This window comes from Ornithodoros turicata, chromosome 7 (assembly GCF_037126465.1).
Source record: "Ornithodoros turicata isolate Travis chromosome 7, ASM3712646v1, whole genome shotgun sequence".
Classification (NCBI taxonomy): domain Eukaryota; kingdom Metazoa; phylum Arthropoda; class Arachnida; order Ixodida; family Argasidae; genus Ornithodoros; species Ornithodoros turicata.
In genome coordinates this window covers 8,238,240-8,255,591 of record NC_088207.1, presented here as the reverse complement: position 1 = coordinate 8,255,591, position 17,352 = coordinate 8,238,240, and the positions used below count along the sequence as shown (strand labels likewise).

Sequence of the window (17,352 nt, the reverse complement as noted above, 5' to 3'; positions counted from 1 at the left end):
ATTAGCAAGTTGCGTGGTACTGTTCGGAAGTGGCATATTGAATTAGCTCAGTCAATTACTGAATGGCCTGCGTGGAAAACTGCCTTCTTAGACACTTAAGTAACAGTCTTACACTCGTTGGCTGGAAGAATCGTGTTATGAAGAGAGTCCAGCGGAAGCTGGTAAACCTTCATGAATATATACTCTCCAAGCTTATGCTTAGTGATAGGGGTCCTGTTCCCCTCACAGATTCTCAACGTATGAGGTACCTCATCTAAGATCTTGTCGACGAGTATGTGGCAAAATCAATTACTATTCAGCACCCCCAAACAATACATGGCTTCATCGTCATTGTGAGAGCTGGGCAACATGTCACTTAACAAGGAGGGTATCTCCTTCGAGAGCCCTAAGGACATAAAAAGTAAGAAGGAAGCGAACTTTCGCAAATCTATTTCTTTACCTGACAATGAAAATAGTGTACTAAGGCCAGCACATTGCGTAACAGCAGCAGGTCAGCCCGCATGGCTGACAGAACACTCGGAGACGGGGAAGCTGGATACAATGAAATAAGTTATCGTAACCACGAGAAGTTGTGGTTCCAATGGCATTGTGAAGATGGCACCACAACGGTGCTGATAAGGGGGGTATTCGGGTTGGAGAAGGGATTTAGGCTCTCGCTGAGACCAAGGAGAGTTCTCTCTGTTTGCTGCTGCCCTGCGGGACAGAAGTGCTGTTTGGTGTAAGAGGTGAACATCCCCTGTTTTGATGTTCCATTGACTTGGTTGATGTGCTGCTTGTTCCATCGCCTGCGAAACGGACGGGCTGAGGCCCCGGGTTGTGGTAACGTAAGTTTCCACAACTGGCTCCCAATCGTGGGGCCACGAGCACGTCCGTTCCGTGGTGGGGTAGACGTACCACGTTTCTCTCTCTCTTTTTTTTTTTTTGTTATCGGATAGATTTTGTTTCATTTGTTACTCCACCGGGGGGGGGGGGGGATATGTTTATTAAGGTGGTGGTTGTTGGTTGTTTTGGTCTTTTCCCTGGTGTTGTATTTTTTCTCGAGCTAAGGTTTTCCTTTGTGTCGTTTTTGTTTGGTTCTTTGCAGCTCCCGCGAATTCGAGCTACGATCCGTGGGAAGATACCCTGACTTCCATTAAACGGTAACGCTTCCTCCCTTACTGACGCCTTGTCCTCTCTTCTTCTAACATTCGTGTCGAAACCCGAGAATCGCCCAGGTGCTAGACAATGGCCAACGTTGACCGTTTGAAGAGGTTGCGAGCGCCACTAACGACAGCAGTTACTCGCACCGTTAATGGCATGAGAAGTCTTCTCGTGACGGAACCTTTGCCTTGCCAGGAACTGAAGGGGAAATTTGTATTCCTCGAAACTGAAGTGTCTATTCTTGGACAGCAAGACCAGGAGACTCAGGCTTTAATCCAGGACGACGACATGCATGCGACGATTACCTGGAATCGATCATCGCCATCGAGCTTCGAGTCTCCAACGCAATTGGCAGTTCGAATACTGTCCCACCCGCGTGAGCATAAGGTGACGGCAGGTCGTCTCAACAGCACGCGTCAATCGGCGATAGAATCTCGTTGCGATAGGCTCTGGGATCAGTTCTGAGTAAGTATTCACGACAACACTCGGCTTACCAACGTTAATAAGATAAAGTACTTTGTCTCCCTCATTACCGGGCGAGCCGTTTGAGCCATCGCAGGGCTTACCATTATGAGCAACAATTACGGGACCGCGGATGACATCTTGCGAAAAAGATTCGGCAAGAGGGAGCTCCTTGTCGACGAACATATGGGATCACTGCTTGAGCTCAAGCCTGTTAGATCCATCGTCGACACGAGGGGCTTACGGGAACTGCATGAAGCAGTTACACTTGGAATCAGAAACCTACAGAGTCTTGGAGTTGCGACAAGTGAGTTCGTCATCGCTCTTCACCAGGCCTTACTACGCAAGCTTCCTCAAGAATTGGAATTGGAATACCACCGGCTCAGAGGCAGGGAGGTAAGAAGTAATAGCGCTCATCCTCAACAATTTCTCCAAAGACATTTCCACTCTAACGGGTAGCTTGAATGGACTCATTGCACGCCAAGTAGTGGTATATATAAGATCTTATAACAATGGGCCGCTCAGGTTACATGCGACACGCACACGCACGATAAGATATATCAGAAAACAATGGAAATCATGTATCGATAGTGTGAACAATGGGTTCCCAGGTTTCAATAACATGCGCCGCCAGGATAAGGTAACGGTTAACTCGGGTAAACAATGGGAACTCACGTGTCGATAGTGTTTGATGGGCACCTGGATGCACGTTTAATGACATTTAATAACACGCAATGACATGTAATAACGCGCAATGACATGTAATAACACGCAAATGACATGTAATAACACACAAATGACATTTAATAACAGGCAATAACATCTGATGACATTTAATTGTATTTTTCCGATCGGGTTGAAGTCAGTCCGTCACCTGGTTTGGTTGCCGCGTCAGAGCGCCAGGTAGTTTCGGTTCCCACCAAGCGCCCTCTAGTTTTCAAGCTTTGGCCGTCTGTAGTTTCGGTTTCGGTTTTAAATGAATGGACGCCAAGCTTGGTTGCTCCACGTGTAGTTCTGGTTTCAGTTTCGAATTCCTACGTGTTGCCAGATGCCCTCTGGTTTCAAGCTATTGACCGACTGTAATTTCGGTTTCAAACCGCAGCACGCTAGTTTCGCTGCGACAACGTCAACGCATTTTCTGGCGATATAAATTAAGCGTACGCGTAGAAATTTCATCAGAAAAAGAAAAAAAAAACATGGTTGACCAGTTCTATGTGAACCTGCTCTCAAATGCATCTTTGGATGTGTTTCCCGACAACACAATGAGCAAGTTCCGAGTAAAGCTAGCCCATCCACAGACGTTGGAGGGTAGGTGGGAGGCCGCTTTAACAGAAATCAACATCCCTTTTGCGATTAAAAATGTAACTGACACAGTCAATAGTATATCGGAAACGACATTCCTTGGTTCTACGATTGAAGCAACAGAAAAGGTCAAGTTCAACGCTAATGAAAACATTCTCTTGTCTTTGAGACAATTTTTAGCAAAACATTTGCAGCATAAGACAAGAATTATACGTGGTAGCGGTCATTATGAGATACAACTTCCTCTGAACTATGGTTTGGAAATTAGCGCAACTCTTGCCGCTAAGCTTGGCATGGCTGAAAAGATAATCGGCTGTGGAGAGTTGGACAGAGGGTCACCCGTGAAGCTACTCAAATACCAGGTGGATACGGAAGAAACGATTAACATAGTTACCTATCGTTCACGAACGGTAAAGTATGAAGTTCCAGAAGGCTACTACGAATCGGGGAAGGACCTCGTTAATTCCATTAACCATGCCTATCGAACAAAACTTCATTTGTCGCAAGATGCTCGTCTCCTCGTATGTAACCCATACAACGGAATTTGTCACCTGGAACGCATGAACGATGGCTATGTGACCTTTCATCCTTATTTGGCTTTGATGTTGGGCTTCGGAAAGAGGACAACTTTCTCAAGTTATGCAGTCGCCGAACGAGACGTTTGTCTATTCCCTGCTCAAAACTATATTTTCATATACTGCGATGTCATCGAGAACGAATTTGTGGGTGACGTGACAGCACCACTTCTTCGATCGATACCATTCAGAGTCCAGGGTAGGAATGATGTGATGTCTTATTTATTCACAAACCTGTACTATAAATATGTATCTGCGAAGGAATTGACAACCATTCAAATCGAGTTGGCAAACGAGATAGGTGATTTCATTCCATTCATTTCTGGCTCTGGACGTGTCGGGTTGACGATCCACCTACGTAAATGTATATAACAAACCCACCATGTTGCATAGCACATTTTGGTGCAGGAAAGCGAGAGCATCTACCACACTATACTGCTCCCGAGCTTTATCAGATTGGAGGAGGCATATTTGGTGACGTATTGAGGGGTTTCTTGCCCATACTGACCAAGAAGGTAGCGCCATACGTTGGAAGAAAGCTCCTTGATACTGGAAGACATATAGCCGAGGAAGTCCAGCAAGGAGCATCATTTCGAGAAGCCGTCAAGAAAGGAGTAGACCGCACAGTGCATAAAACTCGTGACGAGTTACTTCAGAGACTCACAGGGAAAGGAAGAAAACGCAAGGCCATTAAAAAAGCTCGACCTGCGGAGAAGCGGAGGAAATCTGACTTCTTTACTTGACAGAAAAAAAAAAAAAAATGTCTATTGCAGTAGTGCATAAAGATTCTTGTCTGTGTACTACAAACCAGCTGGAACTCTTCTCTCTTCCACCTACAAATTTTGCTTTGGAGAAGTCTGAATACGTCGAGTTTTTCCCAGTATCTGCTCCGACATCAAGCGGAGTGATCGAGTACAATGTTCCGGGACTCGGTGGGGGCTTCTTTGATCTTCAATCCAGCTTTTTGCATATTCAGTGCAAGATCATTCGAAAGAATGGAGATCCAGCGGTAACTACAACAAGCACTTCAACAACACCTGATGCAGTCATACCTGTCCAAGCGTTTGGTTCATCATTGTTTCAACACGTACATATCTACCTGAATTCAACCTTGGTTTCGAGTTTCGAACATTATGGCTACCGTTCCTACTTGGACATCATTACGAATGCCAACAATGTAACTCAGACACACACCCTTTCAGCAATGTTATACGAGCCAGACCCTTTAGGCACGAGTGAGGTATATGCTCCCACATCTGATTCAAAAGGAGTTTTCGCTCGTTACAAGCGAACCAAAGGATCGGCACTGTGTGACATGTACAGCCCAATCTTCAGCGACATATGTCAACAACAGAAGCTCATTCTTAACGGAACCGATATTCGAGTTGTGCTACGTCAAGCGTCGGATGATTTTCGTCTCTTGCAAGCTGATGGTGTAACAGAAAAGCACACTGTGGAATTTTCACGTATCGTGCTCTATCTCCGACGTGTTCAGTTATCGCCGAGTATACTTGTTGGTATAGAACGAAGACTTCAAACAACACCTGCAGTATACCTTCTCCGAGGACTGGAAATTAAGTACAGAACCATCGCCCCTAACCAATCTCAGGTGATATTTGACGACTTGTACAGCGAGCGAGTTCCCTCCAAGTTAACAGTATTGATGGTCAGGAGCGATGCCTACCAAGGTAGCAGACCACGAAACCCATTCAAGCTTGAGAACTTCAAACTAAAACGAGCACTACTGGACGTTGGTGGACAACAGTACACGGATGAGTTCGACTTCCAACGAGACATCTATTCCAAAGCCTATATACACCTGCTTCACAAACTAAAACGCAAGGATATACCAATAGCTCCAGCTGCGTATGCAAAAGAGACATTTATGCTTTATTACCATCTGACTCCAGATGCAGAAGTGAATGCTCTTTGTCCTGTTGTTCAAGCCAACGTTCGTCTGACCCTAACGTTTGCTGCCAATCTAACAGAAGCAGTTACGGTGTTGTTTGTATCCGAAACACCACGTGTGCTAGAAATCAACAAAGACAGACGAGTGAAATTTGTCTGAAAAATAAACATGGAGGAGTGGCAGTTCTATGCAGCATTCAGTAGACACTACTGCACCAGAGAACTGTTTCGGGGAACCTTTGCATGCAATGAAATCGCAAGACAGGAAGCCATACCCGGGATTTATGTGATTAACACAGCTCCAAGGAGCAGTAACGGTGAACACTGGACCATGACTTATGTTTCCGGTGACAATGTAGTTACGTATTTTGATAGTTACGGCATTCAGCCCGTCTACAAAGAATTCTACCAATTCATTCATCCTACCAGGTCATTTTACTATAACAAGAAAAGACTTCAGGGCTATGGATCAGCTACATGTGGCCTCTACTGCCTGTATGTAGGCAGCATGCTCGCTTGTGGATTCTCGCTCCGAGAGTGCACTCAGAGATTTTCGTCAACGAACTTCACGCTGAACGACAAGCTGGTACCCGTCCTTGTACGGAAGCAATTCACAAGAAAGACAGACAACATGTCATGTTGCAGTGTACTTTGACACAATAAAATTGTATTTATTTCCATGTCGTTACAGGCACAATCTTATATATATATATATATATAAAACAGCATTACAACAACAACAGCCAGGTAGGGCAACATATGCATAAAAACTGTCTACATCTTTCCATTGGATGCGTACCCAAAGGGTAACGTGTGGATACCATCCTCACAAATGAAACGCTTTGTGTCTAGGGGATTTAAAGCTACTTTCGTAACACATACACTTTTATTTATATTTTCCTTGCGCACAATGAGGTTCTGACAAACTTTGTACACTTCACCAAGCTTAAGAGAGTCTATGTACATTGAATAATGCAACTTCTGGGCTTCACATTGTTTCACCCCCTTAGCACGATTGTATCGTCTTTTACTATGGAGGTCTAGTGCATAGAGCTTTGGTTTCAGGCAACAGAACCCTAGGATGTGGTCGTGGGGCATTTCGTTCTTAAATTTTCCTAGCACCATCTTGTTTTTCGTAGAATACATCGAGTCATCACAAGAATGACCAGATGTATCAAGGTGGGTATCGGCGAGCTCCGCAAGGGCCTTCTCATCGCTCAGCATCACGATATAAGAATCTGTGTCCATATACAAGAGCCTTGTGTCCGGGGCTACCCGAAGCAAGTTGTTATAATAAAAGTCATACATCATGACTTTAGACAGCTCGAGAATAGTGAACCCCAGGTACAGAGGCTGTCGCATACGGACTATCGATTGAGCGAACTGAAACAAGACTACGTTAGAGCTTAGAGCCCTGAATTGTTTGAGGTTCGGTTTACGCAAGAATCTCAACACTTGCTCCTCGGAAGTTGCTAAGCGACAGTCGACGAACTTTCGTACATTCATACATGTTTTCCCATATACGGAGTTAATTAAACTCTTGTACAGGTTACGTTCGAAGGTATTGGTTGCCTGCTTGCGTAGTTCATGATGGAAGTCAACATAGGATCGCAGGAATGGTTTTTGTTTGAACCTGAGCACCCGGTGAATTTTCTCGAGCCGAAGACCCAACTGTAGGTACAACTTTAGACTGCGATAATGAAGAAAATACTTCTTCTTGTCAAGCAGTGTAAGGAGTAATTTCGGTTCTATATCATGCTGTGGGAGGTTAAATTTTTTCATCAGGTCTTTCTGATAATCCGAAAGCAACTCATACGGGACGCTCATTTTTTCGGGCGCGAGCGGTAAATCTTTATGTCGTTCGTGGAGCTCTTGTACGTAGGCCAGGTCTACCTCTAAAAAATAACCAACGTCTGCATAATCTGCAACAAGGGTTACATCTAAACCTGCAACCTCTTCGGGTGACAGCCATTCAAAGTCTCCGAATGGGAGTGGTTCACGCATCACTGTGCCATAGAGTCCATTTATGTCCATGTAATGAATTATGGTCTTTGGTTTTTCGGGATCGTACTGATCTGTCCCTGGGACATTTGCAGTGGCCATTCGCGTTGAACACTGGGTCATACCACCACGCAGGCCCCGTTCAATTAACAGATAGGCATCGGGATCGTGGATTAAATCCAGATTAATCCGGCTCATTTTTAGTGCGCAAGACATGCTTAGTCCCGGGAGTGACACGAAATGAAGTGGTTCAATTTTGTGCGTCTCCAACGCCCATATTCGGAAGTTTTGAAACACGTCTGCCAGAAGCAATGCGTCCGTCAGAAGGTACAAATCCGAGTACTCGCCCAGGCTCTTCAGTTGAAATTTTTCAAACACATTTTGCGCATGGCGGTAATCTTCCTCGCTCACTTCTGATCCGTTCAGTTGGTTAAAGAACTGGTCACGTGATGGCAAACAGGGCTCGTCGTAACGTTCAAAAGAGGTAACGTAGTTATAACAGAAAACCCCTTTACGTACAACCAACCTGAAGTAGTCCTCCTCTGCGAAAAACTGACGCAGACACCTGAAGTTAGATTCACCTTTGTCACATAGATTTTTCGTCAGTGTGTCGAGACTAGCATTGAGGAAGCTTAACGAGTCTATGAAGCGGAACACACCAATGTCTATAGCCTTAAACTTTTGACAACTGGAGGCTATCACTCTGATGTCTGTCTTCCGAAGCAGGTGCAGATGAGCTACTATGAATCCGAGGTCATAATTGGCATTATGTGCAATGATGGGCACTTTCCGTGGTATCCGCAGTTTCAGATTACATCCCTGACACAATGATTGGCGAAATTCTCCACTTACGTGATCATGGTCTCGCACTTTCTGCTTCTTAGTGAATGGTTCTTTACAGATGTTACAGTGAGTGGCTTCAGAATGCTCGAGTTCGTCTCCTGGGGTCATTTGCAAGGGCACAGTCTCGTGCAACATCGCATACAGCTCATCATGCAAATTACGCAATAGTTCCATGAAAACGGAAACGCAGTCTGCACCACGGTAAATATGTTTCTTCAAGACATACGAATCGCACGAGCGTATGACGAGGAGACAGAAGGATGAAGGGATGTGTTCCTCGTAGACATTCCCGCCTCCCGAACACGGTGATAGTACACTCTCAAAGTCGTATACACAGTAGAAGGGAACTTCCGACATCAAATGCTCTCCGGCAAACGACAGTGTCTCACCCTTCTTTGGAAAAATAGTCTTGGACACTTTTTGTTGTTTACACATTAGTAGATGATCGGCGAGTACACCCGGGGTGGTGAAACCCATCGTACACCGTTTGCAGTGAAAATAACCAGGTGGTGTGAACAAAGCATTGAAATTAGTAATGAGTACAAAATGGAAGTCAATCAGCAGTAGGTCGACATGCTTCTTGCACTGGTCGTCAACAACCTTAATCGGGTAAACATATTTTTCATCTTTGTCATAACCGTACACGTTAATGCTCACATCGTTCTGCTTCTCAAACATTTCTACATCTTTCGGGAACACTACAGGAAACGTCTCTGGAAATACATATTGAGACAGGTATGACCTGTAGGATGAAGCTCTGCGTCTGTAAGAACCCTTTGCAGGATGTAGACCGGCAAGTACGCAAAATGCGAAACACATGTTCTGTTCACTATCCTCGTGAAGGTCGACATTCAGAAGACACCGACACTTTTTTTTCAATTCGTTTGGCAATTCAAAGTCGGTACAACCAATGAGCTGTGGTGCGAGACGACCGACATGAAGAATGCAGGCGTGAATTCGAAATAAGAAAAATCCCGACCCTTGCATTTCAAGCTTTTCTAAATTGTTGGTGACTTCAGTGCCTACTTCAATGACAGCACGTTCTACGTCTCGTTCCGACCACAGCGTATGCACACTCGAAGGAATAAATTGAGTGACAAATATGATCTCATCCTCAGGCGTATGTCGACCGAGTTCCGCCTTCAGCAAAACATAAAAGCGTAACGGAAATCCGAAATGTCGAAGTACACCGGCAAGGTAGCGTCCGTTTTCATGAAAGAATGTGCTGACATCCTGCCCGTCGTCGTCTCTGTCATGTAGATGAAGCTCATAGCGGTTGGTATAGTTGCGGAGCGTACAGAGTGTCTCACAAAATGGGATACAGGGTGTTGCAAGGTTATGAACGTTAGCCAGATGAACTTGAAGTCCCAGCGCTGTTGTGTAGTGCTGCCGATCGGCCGGAGGACAAAGGTGGCATGTCACCATTTCTTTTTATTTTTTTACTCGGATTGACCGAACACGATGTCTGGCGAAAGAAGACGTTTCCCCTCTTTTCCAACTCGCTCTTTCTTCTCCATCCAGAGCCCGCTCGTGTTCCTCATGTCTTCGATGTCTTGAGTGCTTAGTTTATGAAACCGAGCTGGAAGGAACACCTTTACGTGCTCGTGATCCTTCATAATTTCTACGTAGACCGCCTCGCCATACCTCGTTTCAATTTTGTTAACATCAACCACATCATACTTGATGTTTTTAGGAATTGTCGCCATTTTTTGAAACTCTCCACATTTCTTTAACTTGTCAAGTTTATGCAAGATCGACGAAGACATGATGCTTACTTGTACACTGATGCAATGATGACGACGATGATCCTTCGGACACGTTGGACCGACTGAAAACAAAAGGAGCACATGTTAGAACACTGCAAAATATTTCATCATTCTGAACACCATACCTCCTCAGAAGGAGGTTCGAGAGTGAAGGAGCTGAGCGTCAGACAGTTCTTATATAAGAAGTTGCCAGCATGGCAACCTTGAGGAGTCTTCTTTTTTTTTACATCGTCAACTCTGCAGTCGAACCTACCTTTGCAGTTTGCTTTTTTTCCCTGCAGTTTGCAAGCACGGACTTGTTTATCTAACGAAACGTATCTTGACCAGACTTCATTCCCTTGCACGAAATGACAGTGATAGCACCTTTTAGGTTCGTGACGCCTGCCTCGGTGTCAATTTCAGGGGCTAGTCAAAGTGGGAAATCCACCTTCGTGGCACGACTAATTAAACACAGAGCTGTCCTCTTTGACAAACCGTTCAAGCAAATATGGTATATCTATCTTTATAAGCAGCCGGTATTCGATACTCTTCCTGAAGTAAATTTCAGTCAAGACATCCCTGCAGATCCGGAGAATTATAGCCACTCATTATTTATATTTGACGACTGTTTAGCCGACCGACAAAGACTCAAAGAAATCTGCAAATTTTATATCGCTGGGTGTCACCACCTGTCAATCACGGCTGTGTTCATCTCGCAATACCTGTTCGTCAACGACCCTTTGTATCGCACAATACAATTCAATAGCACGGCTCTCGTTTTATTTCGTTCACCACGCACTACAGACCAGCTGCGTATGCTGTCCAGGCAGATTTTCGGGCGAAATGATTTGTTGCCCACGATATATAAAGATGCCTGTCAGAAACCATACTCATACTTAGTTATCGACTTGTCTCAACAGAGCAACGATCACTATAAGGTGTGGACCAACATTTTCCCGGATGATCACAGACAGATCGTATACAGGTCATGAAAAGGCTTAACAAACACATTCGTTTCCTTCGTATGATCGCTGAAGCAAAGACAGGGGAAGATCGTTACAACCTGATTCAACATGCCAGCAGGGAACAGCTACGAACAATCAGGGAGATTTGTATGAACCTCTGCAAAGGAAACATCGACGTACCGGCGAAAGTTAAAAAGCAATTGCAGCCTTTTGCAACACCCATTAGGACACTGGCTTCCAGGCAAGACCGTGCAGATGTGAAGAAAATTAAACGGATTCTTCATCAGTCCGGCGGGTTTTTGCAATTTTTGTTGCCCCCCTTGTTAGGTCTCGTTTCAAGTTTAGCGGGCAAAAGCATCGCAAAAGCAATCGGCATTTAAATAATGCAGAAATACGAGCTTGTTCCCTATCGGGAAAGCACTATTCCGTCGATATTGAATAAACAGGAGCCTGATGATATCAAGGCCAAGGAGATCATCCAGTACTTGCACAAGCTATTGCATCCTCCCGCGAACACATTAAGACAGCCTAGTGCAGCAGGTGAGGAGACAAATCATGTGGCATCGACAAGAGAGCAGACACAGATTCAAGCGGACGAGGAGGAAGATGCCATCGTTAATTTTATGAGCAGCGGCTACAAGATGAGAGCAAGCCAATTACTGCGTTTACTAAAACCCGTGCTCGGCTGGAATAGTAAAACGTTTGAGCTCATTGTCAATGGTGAACAAATACCAAATACCAACGTTGTAGACCTTGTTTATTATTTGGTCACAAGAGCGCGAAATGTGTGGCGACCCGCGTATCTCGAGAGGATCCTACCACTATTGGTCAAGCTAAATATACCGACACTTATCGTACATCCATCTCGACTTGAAAAGGAGACTGCAGAGCCATCAGCCGGTAGTCCTACGTTTACACCTGAGACACCTCGTCGACGCATTTCTCCGGTTATCACAAGAGCGGCTAAGAGACTTCGAGAATGGAACCGGTATTGAGCACGTTGGAAACGCAACAGGAACACTGTGGTTACCTTCGGGACGAAAACATTCTGGTGCATTTTCCCGCACGACACAGGAAGAAGGCCCTCGCCATTCTGCAGATGCTAAAGACCGTATTTGCGATAGATGAAGAGGGAAGGATTATCTGTCATTCTCGCGTTGTTCCAAGTAGTTCCGTCATCGAGCTTATAAAATACGAACTGCACAATCGATCGCCCTCTTGGTACAAAGGTGACGTGGCAGCCGTTATAAATGCCTACTTGTCATTCGATGGACTTCGTGTTCGTGGAAGAAAATTGTGCTAATGGCTGCTTACGTGGACGTATACCATCCTGGTGCTCTAGGTGGTGTTCAACGACTCGCACGAGCGATCGGTGAAAAGCCGGCGAAGGTTGCCAAGTTCCTGGAAACCAGTGATGTGTACTCTCTCTTCAGAGAACTTAAGCGACCACGTCAGTTCCGGAAGACCATCGTTTTGGGTGTGAAGGATATATTCCAAATAGATTTGAAAGACCTTCAGAAACTGTCGAGATACAACAAGGGTTTTCGCTATCTTTTGTTTTGTATCGACGCATTTTCTCGTATGCTTGCTGTAGTGCCTGTGCAGAATAAACGAGCAGCGGAAATTATACGTGGACTGAGACTCGCTTTTAGACGTATTGGGACTCCGAGACTGATTCATTCAGACAGAGGTACAGAGTTCACCAATAAGTCAGTCGGAGCATTTTTAAAATCAAAAGGGATATCTCTCTTCCACACTAATTCAAATACGAAAGCAAGTATTGCAGAACGATCTATTCGAAGTCTTATGACGCCACTTTATCGTGCTTTTGAATATCAGGGACATAAATCGTACTTGAAAATTTTACAGCCTCTGGTCAAAGCATATAATCATCGTGTTCATAGAACTCTGTCGGCACGACCTGTGGATGTCAACAAAGAAAATGAGCATTTATTTAGACAAAAGCTCTATCCTACTCCGAGCAAACCCCCAGAGAAGCCACGTTTTCGCGTTGGCCAGCTTGTCAGAATAGCAAAGTCTAGACACCAGTTAGTCAAAAGTTATCTTGGTTCGTTTACGCGTGAAATTTTTGTGGTGAGAGCAGTCAAGATTGGTTACCCGAATACCTATCTCTTACGTGACCAGCAGGAAGAACCTATTGAAGGTCAATTTTATGCAAGCGAATTAACACGTGTGCAGCCTGGAAAGGGCCACCGCATTATAAAAAGACGCGTTCGGAATGGAAAGGTGCAGTACCTGTTGCAACCTTCTGGAAGTCGTAGAAGGACTTGGGTTCCGGAGAACTACCTGCCACCACCGACGACGAAATGACTGGCGATCACTGGTCCGATGTCGAACAGCCAACCAACGCTGGCGATTCCTGGTCCCAATCGGGTGATGATGTGTGCGGCATGCGGGACGTTACCCAGGATCATCAACTCCAAGGAAAATGTCGCCGTCCTCATACCTGTTGGAATGACGTGTTAGAATGCGGTTCATCGAAGTCAACGGACGACACAGTGCTCGTCGCAGCATTTAAGATAACCAGAGACATTTTCCTGTTCCAGTCCCTGCCTCTGAACCTTCCCGCGAAAAAGACTGTGTGGGAGTCTTCAAAAACAATGTATGCCCGGGTGCACAGGAAGTGTGAGCACCTATCCGACCACCCGTTCGACCTGGTCTCCGAATGGGGAAAACAGATGAGCTCAATATTCAGCTATTACGGTGATCGTGACGTCGACGTAATGCAACTGGTGGCCGAAAGTCTATGTATCATGTACTACGCAATGAAGACTGGCTACCATTACCTGGCTGTGTACATAAACGACATGACAATTGACCTGTTGCAAAATAGGTTGTCACCCAAAGACGCTTACCAATAAATATTGAAATCCATGACGAGTTGTCTCATTTTACTGTAGGTCGTCATGGTAAATAGATGTCCGGAGATGTTCTGCTACACCTTGTCCTTTCTGAGTGCTGTTTCCCTGTTCGTTTTCGTAGCTACAACAGAATTTACAAAACCAACACTGAAACAGGGAAAATGCACTACCGTGACTCAGATTGACCATAACATCTACGTCCACCGATGTCCAGCTGCAGTAACTGCCGTACGCCTTTGGCTCAGCAATGGTCATCCGACGAGATACGGAGTAAATCTGTCGCAAAATGATACACGTCAACTATGGCATTGCTTGAAAGAAGCAAATGTCGCGCACAATTATTATAACTTCGAGTGCTCGAAGCTATGTGAAATAAGCTTCGAACCCAGGCAAGTAATAGAACGATGTCCCGGCAATGTGTACAATATTGCAAGACTCATTGGGAATGGAAAGCACAGCGGTTACGGTATCACTCTTTCGAAATCGGCTACCATGTCTCTGCTGTCTCATCTGAGCGAAACAATAAAAAGAATTTAAAACAAATACATGCCCGCATTTCATTTAGCTATAAGATACACTGTAACACAAGAAATGGTTTGAAATACTCACATCACTTGGCTCTTACGTGGCACACTCACTGCTGGAAGCTCGTACGTGGCAGACAGCGTATACCACCAGTCGAAAATTCATCTTGCGAGGGCGATAACGGTTTCTTTTTTGTGTGTGTGTGGTTGGTGTTCCCAAAGAGCGTTTGGAAAAAGCCAGACGGGTGTTTCGCGGTTGTGTTATCATACCAAAAGAAGAAGAAAAAAGAGCGCGTCGGCAAGAGGTATCGCATTTCACATGCTGCTCCTGCGAAAGGAGAAGCTGTCCACGATGCATTCACGTGATCCTTCCTTCCCTTGAAATAAAACAAAAATGAAGGGTCTTATAAGCTAGCTGTCGACGACTGAGACCGATCAGACCTTCATCGACGACGCAACTTTGAAAGGATGTGAGTATACCTCTTGTCTTTATGCCTTTTTTTTTTGTTATTTTTATTTCGAAACCATCACAGCTGGTAACCGCAATACGTAGTCATGCAATGCTTCTCGATTCGTTGTATGCTGTTGTCGCAATGCGCAACACAAGTTTGGAAATGTGCGTGTATAGAACACCTCTATTTTATTGTGATTGTTGTCACTGGGTTATTTACTTCCAAACGTCGTACTCCTATGCAAATGCATGACACAGTAACAGAGACATATCGGAAAGTGGAAAACGTTAACCGATTCTTTGATAATGCTGCTTGTTGTTGTTGCGTGACACCTGATCGAGATTTGAGTCATCCTAGACTTTGTCCTGATTGAGAAGAGCATTCACAGGATGTTTCGTTTTCCCTTTGTTTTTGCAGATTGCTTCTGTACAAGGATGAAGTCAAGCAAGACTCTAGTAATTTGTAACATATCTTTCGTTAGTTGAATAAAAGAGTAGTAAAATAATGTGCTGAAATAAAAAAGGAATATATACAGTGTTGTCTGGTCTCTGATGTACATCATTATTTGAGTGTACTTATCAAATGGGGGGAAAAAATCATGCTGTGACGCGGCATTTATTTTTTTGTCAAATGAAACCGTAAGTACAGACGGTCAAAAGCTTGAAACTAGAGGGACATCTGGTAACCATTCAAAAACCTGCGTTGACGTTGTCACAGCGAAACTAGCGTGCTGCGGTTTGAAACCGAAATTACAGTCGGTCAATAGCTTGAAACCAGAGGGCATCTGGCAACACGTAGGAATTCGAAACTGAAACCAGAACTACACGTGGAGCAACCAAGCTTGGCGTCCATTCATTTAAAACCGAAACCGAAACTACAGACGGCCAAAGCTTGAAAACTAGAGGGCGCTTGGTGGGAACCGAAACTACCTGGCGCTCTGACGCGGCAACCAAACCAGGTGACGGACTGACTTCAACCCGATCGGAAAAATACTATTAAATGTCATCAGATGTTATTGCCTGTTATTAAATGTCATTTGTGTGTTATTACATGTCATTTGCGTGTTATTACATGTCATTGCGCGTTATTACATGTCATTGCGTGTTATTAAATGTCATTAAACGTGCATCCAGGTGCCCATCAAACACTATCGACACGTGAGTTCCCATTGTTTACCCGAGTTAACCGTTACCTTATCCTGGCGGCGCATGTTATTGAAACCTGGGAACCCATTGTTCACACTATCGATACATGATTTCCATTGTTTTCTGATATATCTTATCGTGCGTGTGCGTGTCGCATGTAACCTGAGCGGCCCATTGTTATAAGATCTTATATATACCACTACTACGCCATCTCCGATCATAGCTGGCCGGCCTCACTCATGAGGACCCTCATGAGGACGCCTCACCCTCACCTCCGACGATGAGGTGAGAGTGAGTGAGGCCAGAGAACGCTGAATGTTCCTCGTGAGGACAGTCGTGAGCCATTGTCCCTCATGAGGCCCACCGTGAGGGCCCTCATGAGGTCAGTCGTCGTCAGGCCATCAATACGTGAGGATACAACATATTCCGTGAGGAGCCTCACAGATGAGGCCGTGAGGCCCTTTGCGAGGAGCCTCACCGATGAGGCCGTGAAGCCCTTTGTGACGAACCTCACGGATGAGGCTGTGAGACGTTTCGTGAGGAACCTCACGGATGAGGTCATAGGTCATTCGTGAAGAGTATCACGGATGAAAGGAGAGCCACCGTATCCCCTCGCTTGGAGAAGGCGTGCGGCAGATGACATTACTCTGCCCGAAGAGCCAATGGAAAATGGAAGATCTTCGAGGATCGCCATGCTCCGTTCTTAGGTTTCATTCCTTCATATACAGGGTGGTCCACCAAGCATGATAGAAATTCATAGTAACAGACGTTGGCCCCTGAGAGACATGCGGTCAAGGAATTTTTTTCTGTCAATAAATTTTGCCACATATTGGAAACATTTTTATTTCATTTCAATTGACGGAAAGTTAATTTCTTTAATTTCAACTCTGAAATTTTCCAAGGCAACCTGACGTTTTCTTTGCTGAAATGGGTTCCCCGCGGTCATTTTACTCAGTATAGCACATAACCCCACTCGTAATGCAATGGCAATTGCCGAAATAAATTCGTCGAAAATCCGTGGAGATGAGCCCTTGGCTCCGCCTCTTTTTTGACGGCTCTAAGTTTGAGCGCAAAGCGGCGAAGAAAGGAGGTTACATTGACACGCCACACGAGGGGGAAAAGGGTTACAAGCCTTACCCACGGAACAAACACGCGCGGTCAGTGCGGGAATCAGAGCTATCTTATCAAAAATGAGGTCACCCGACGTGTTGACAGGTAAGGAAGGAAATACATTTTTGGAGCGTTTTGCACTCCGGTCACAGTAACTGCGTTTACATGGGCGAGAACGTCGACTGAAGTCCCCAGTCGACTGATCGGGAGCGTCGACTGTCCACGGTTTACATGGCAACTAGATAAGGCGCCTTAGCGCTCCCTAAATTCAGTCGACCTTACTCGCCAGCAGCAGCGC

General features: G+C 45.1%; 1 protein-coding gene across 2 annotated transcripts; it reads right to left on the bottom strand.

Moving 5' to 3' along the window:
* Positions 1–6,111: 6,111 nt before the first annotated feature.
* LOC135400189 (uncharacterized) lies at positions 6,112–15,239 on the bottom strand. Of its 2 annotated transcripts, none has more exons than XM_064631927.1 (4): positions 13,818–15,239; positions 13,198–13,408; positions 10,007–10,059; positions 6,112–9,810 (listed from the first exon to the last, which is right to left on the bottom strand). In XM_064631927.1, the coding sequence occupies exon 4, from the start codon at positions 9,654–9,656 to the stop codon at positions 6,162–6,164; it is 3,495 nt and encodes a 1,164-aa protein (XP_064487997.1). In that variant the 5' UTR covers positions 9,657–9,810; positions 10,007–10,059; positions 13,198–13,408; positions 13,818–15,239; the 3' UTR covers positions 6,112–6,161. The 2 variants fall into 2 exon arrangements, with proteins under 2 accessions (XP_064487997.1, XP_064487996.1); XM_064631926.1 differs by having other exon boundaries at positions 6,112–10,059; positions 13,818–14,099; positions 14,433–15,239.
* Between the last annotated feature and the right edge of the window lie 2,113 nt (positions 15,240–17,352).

Excerpts from the sequence above, each read along its gene's own strand:
- LOC135400189 (XM_064631927.1), bottom strand. The coding sequence starts at position 9,656 with ATGGTGACATGCCACCTTTGTCCTCCGGCCGATCGGCAGCACTACACA.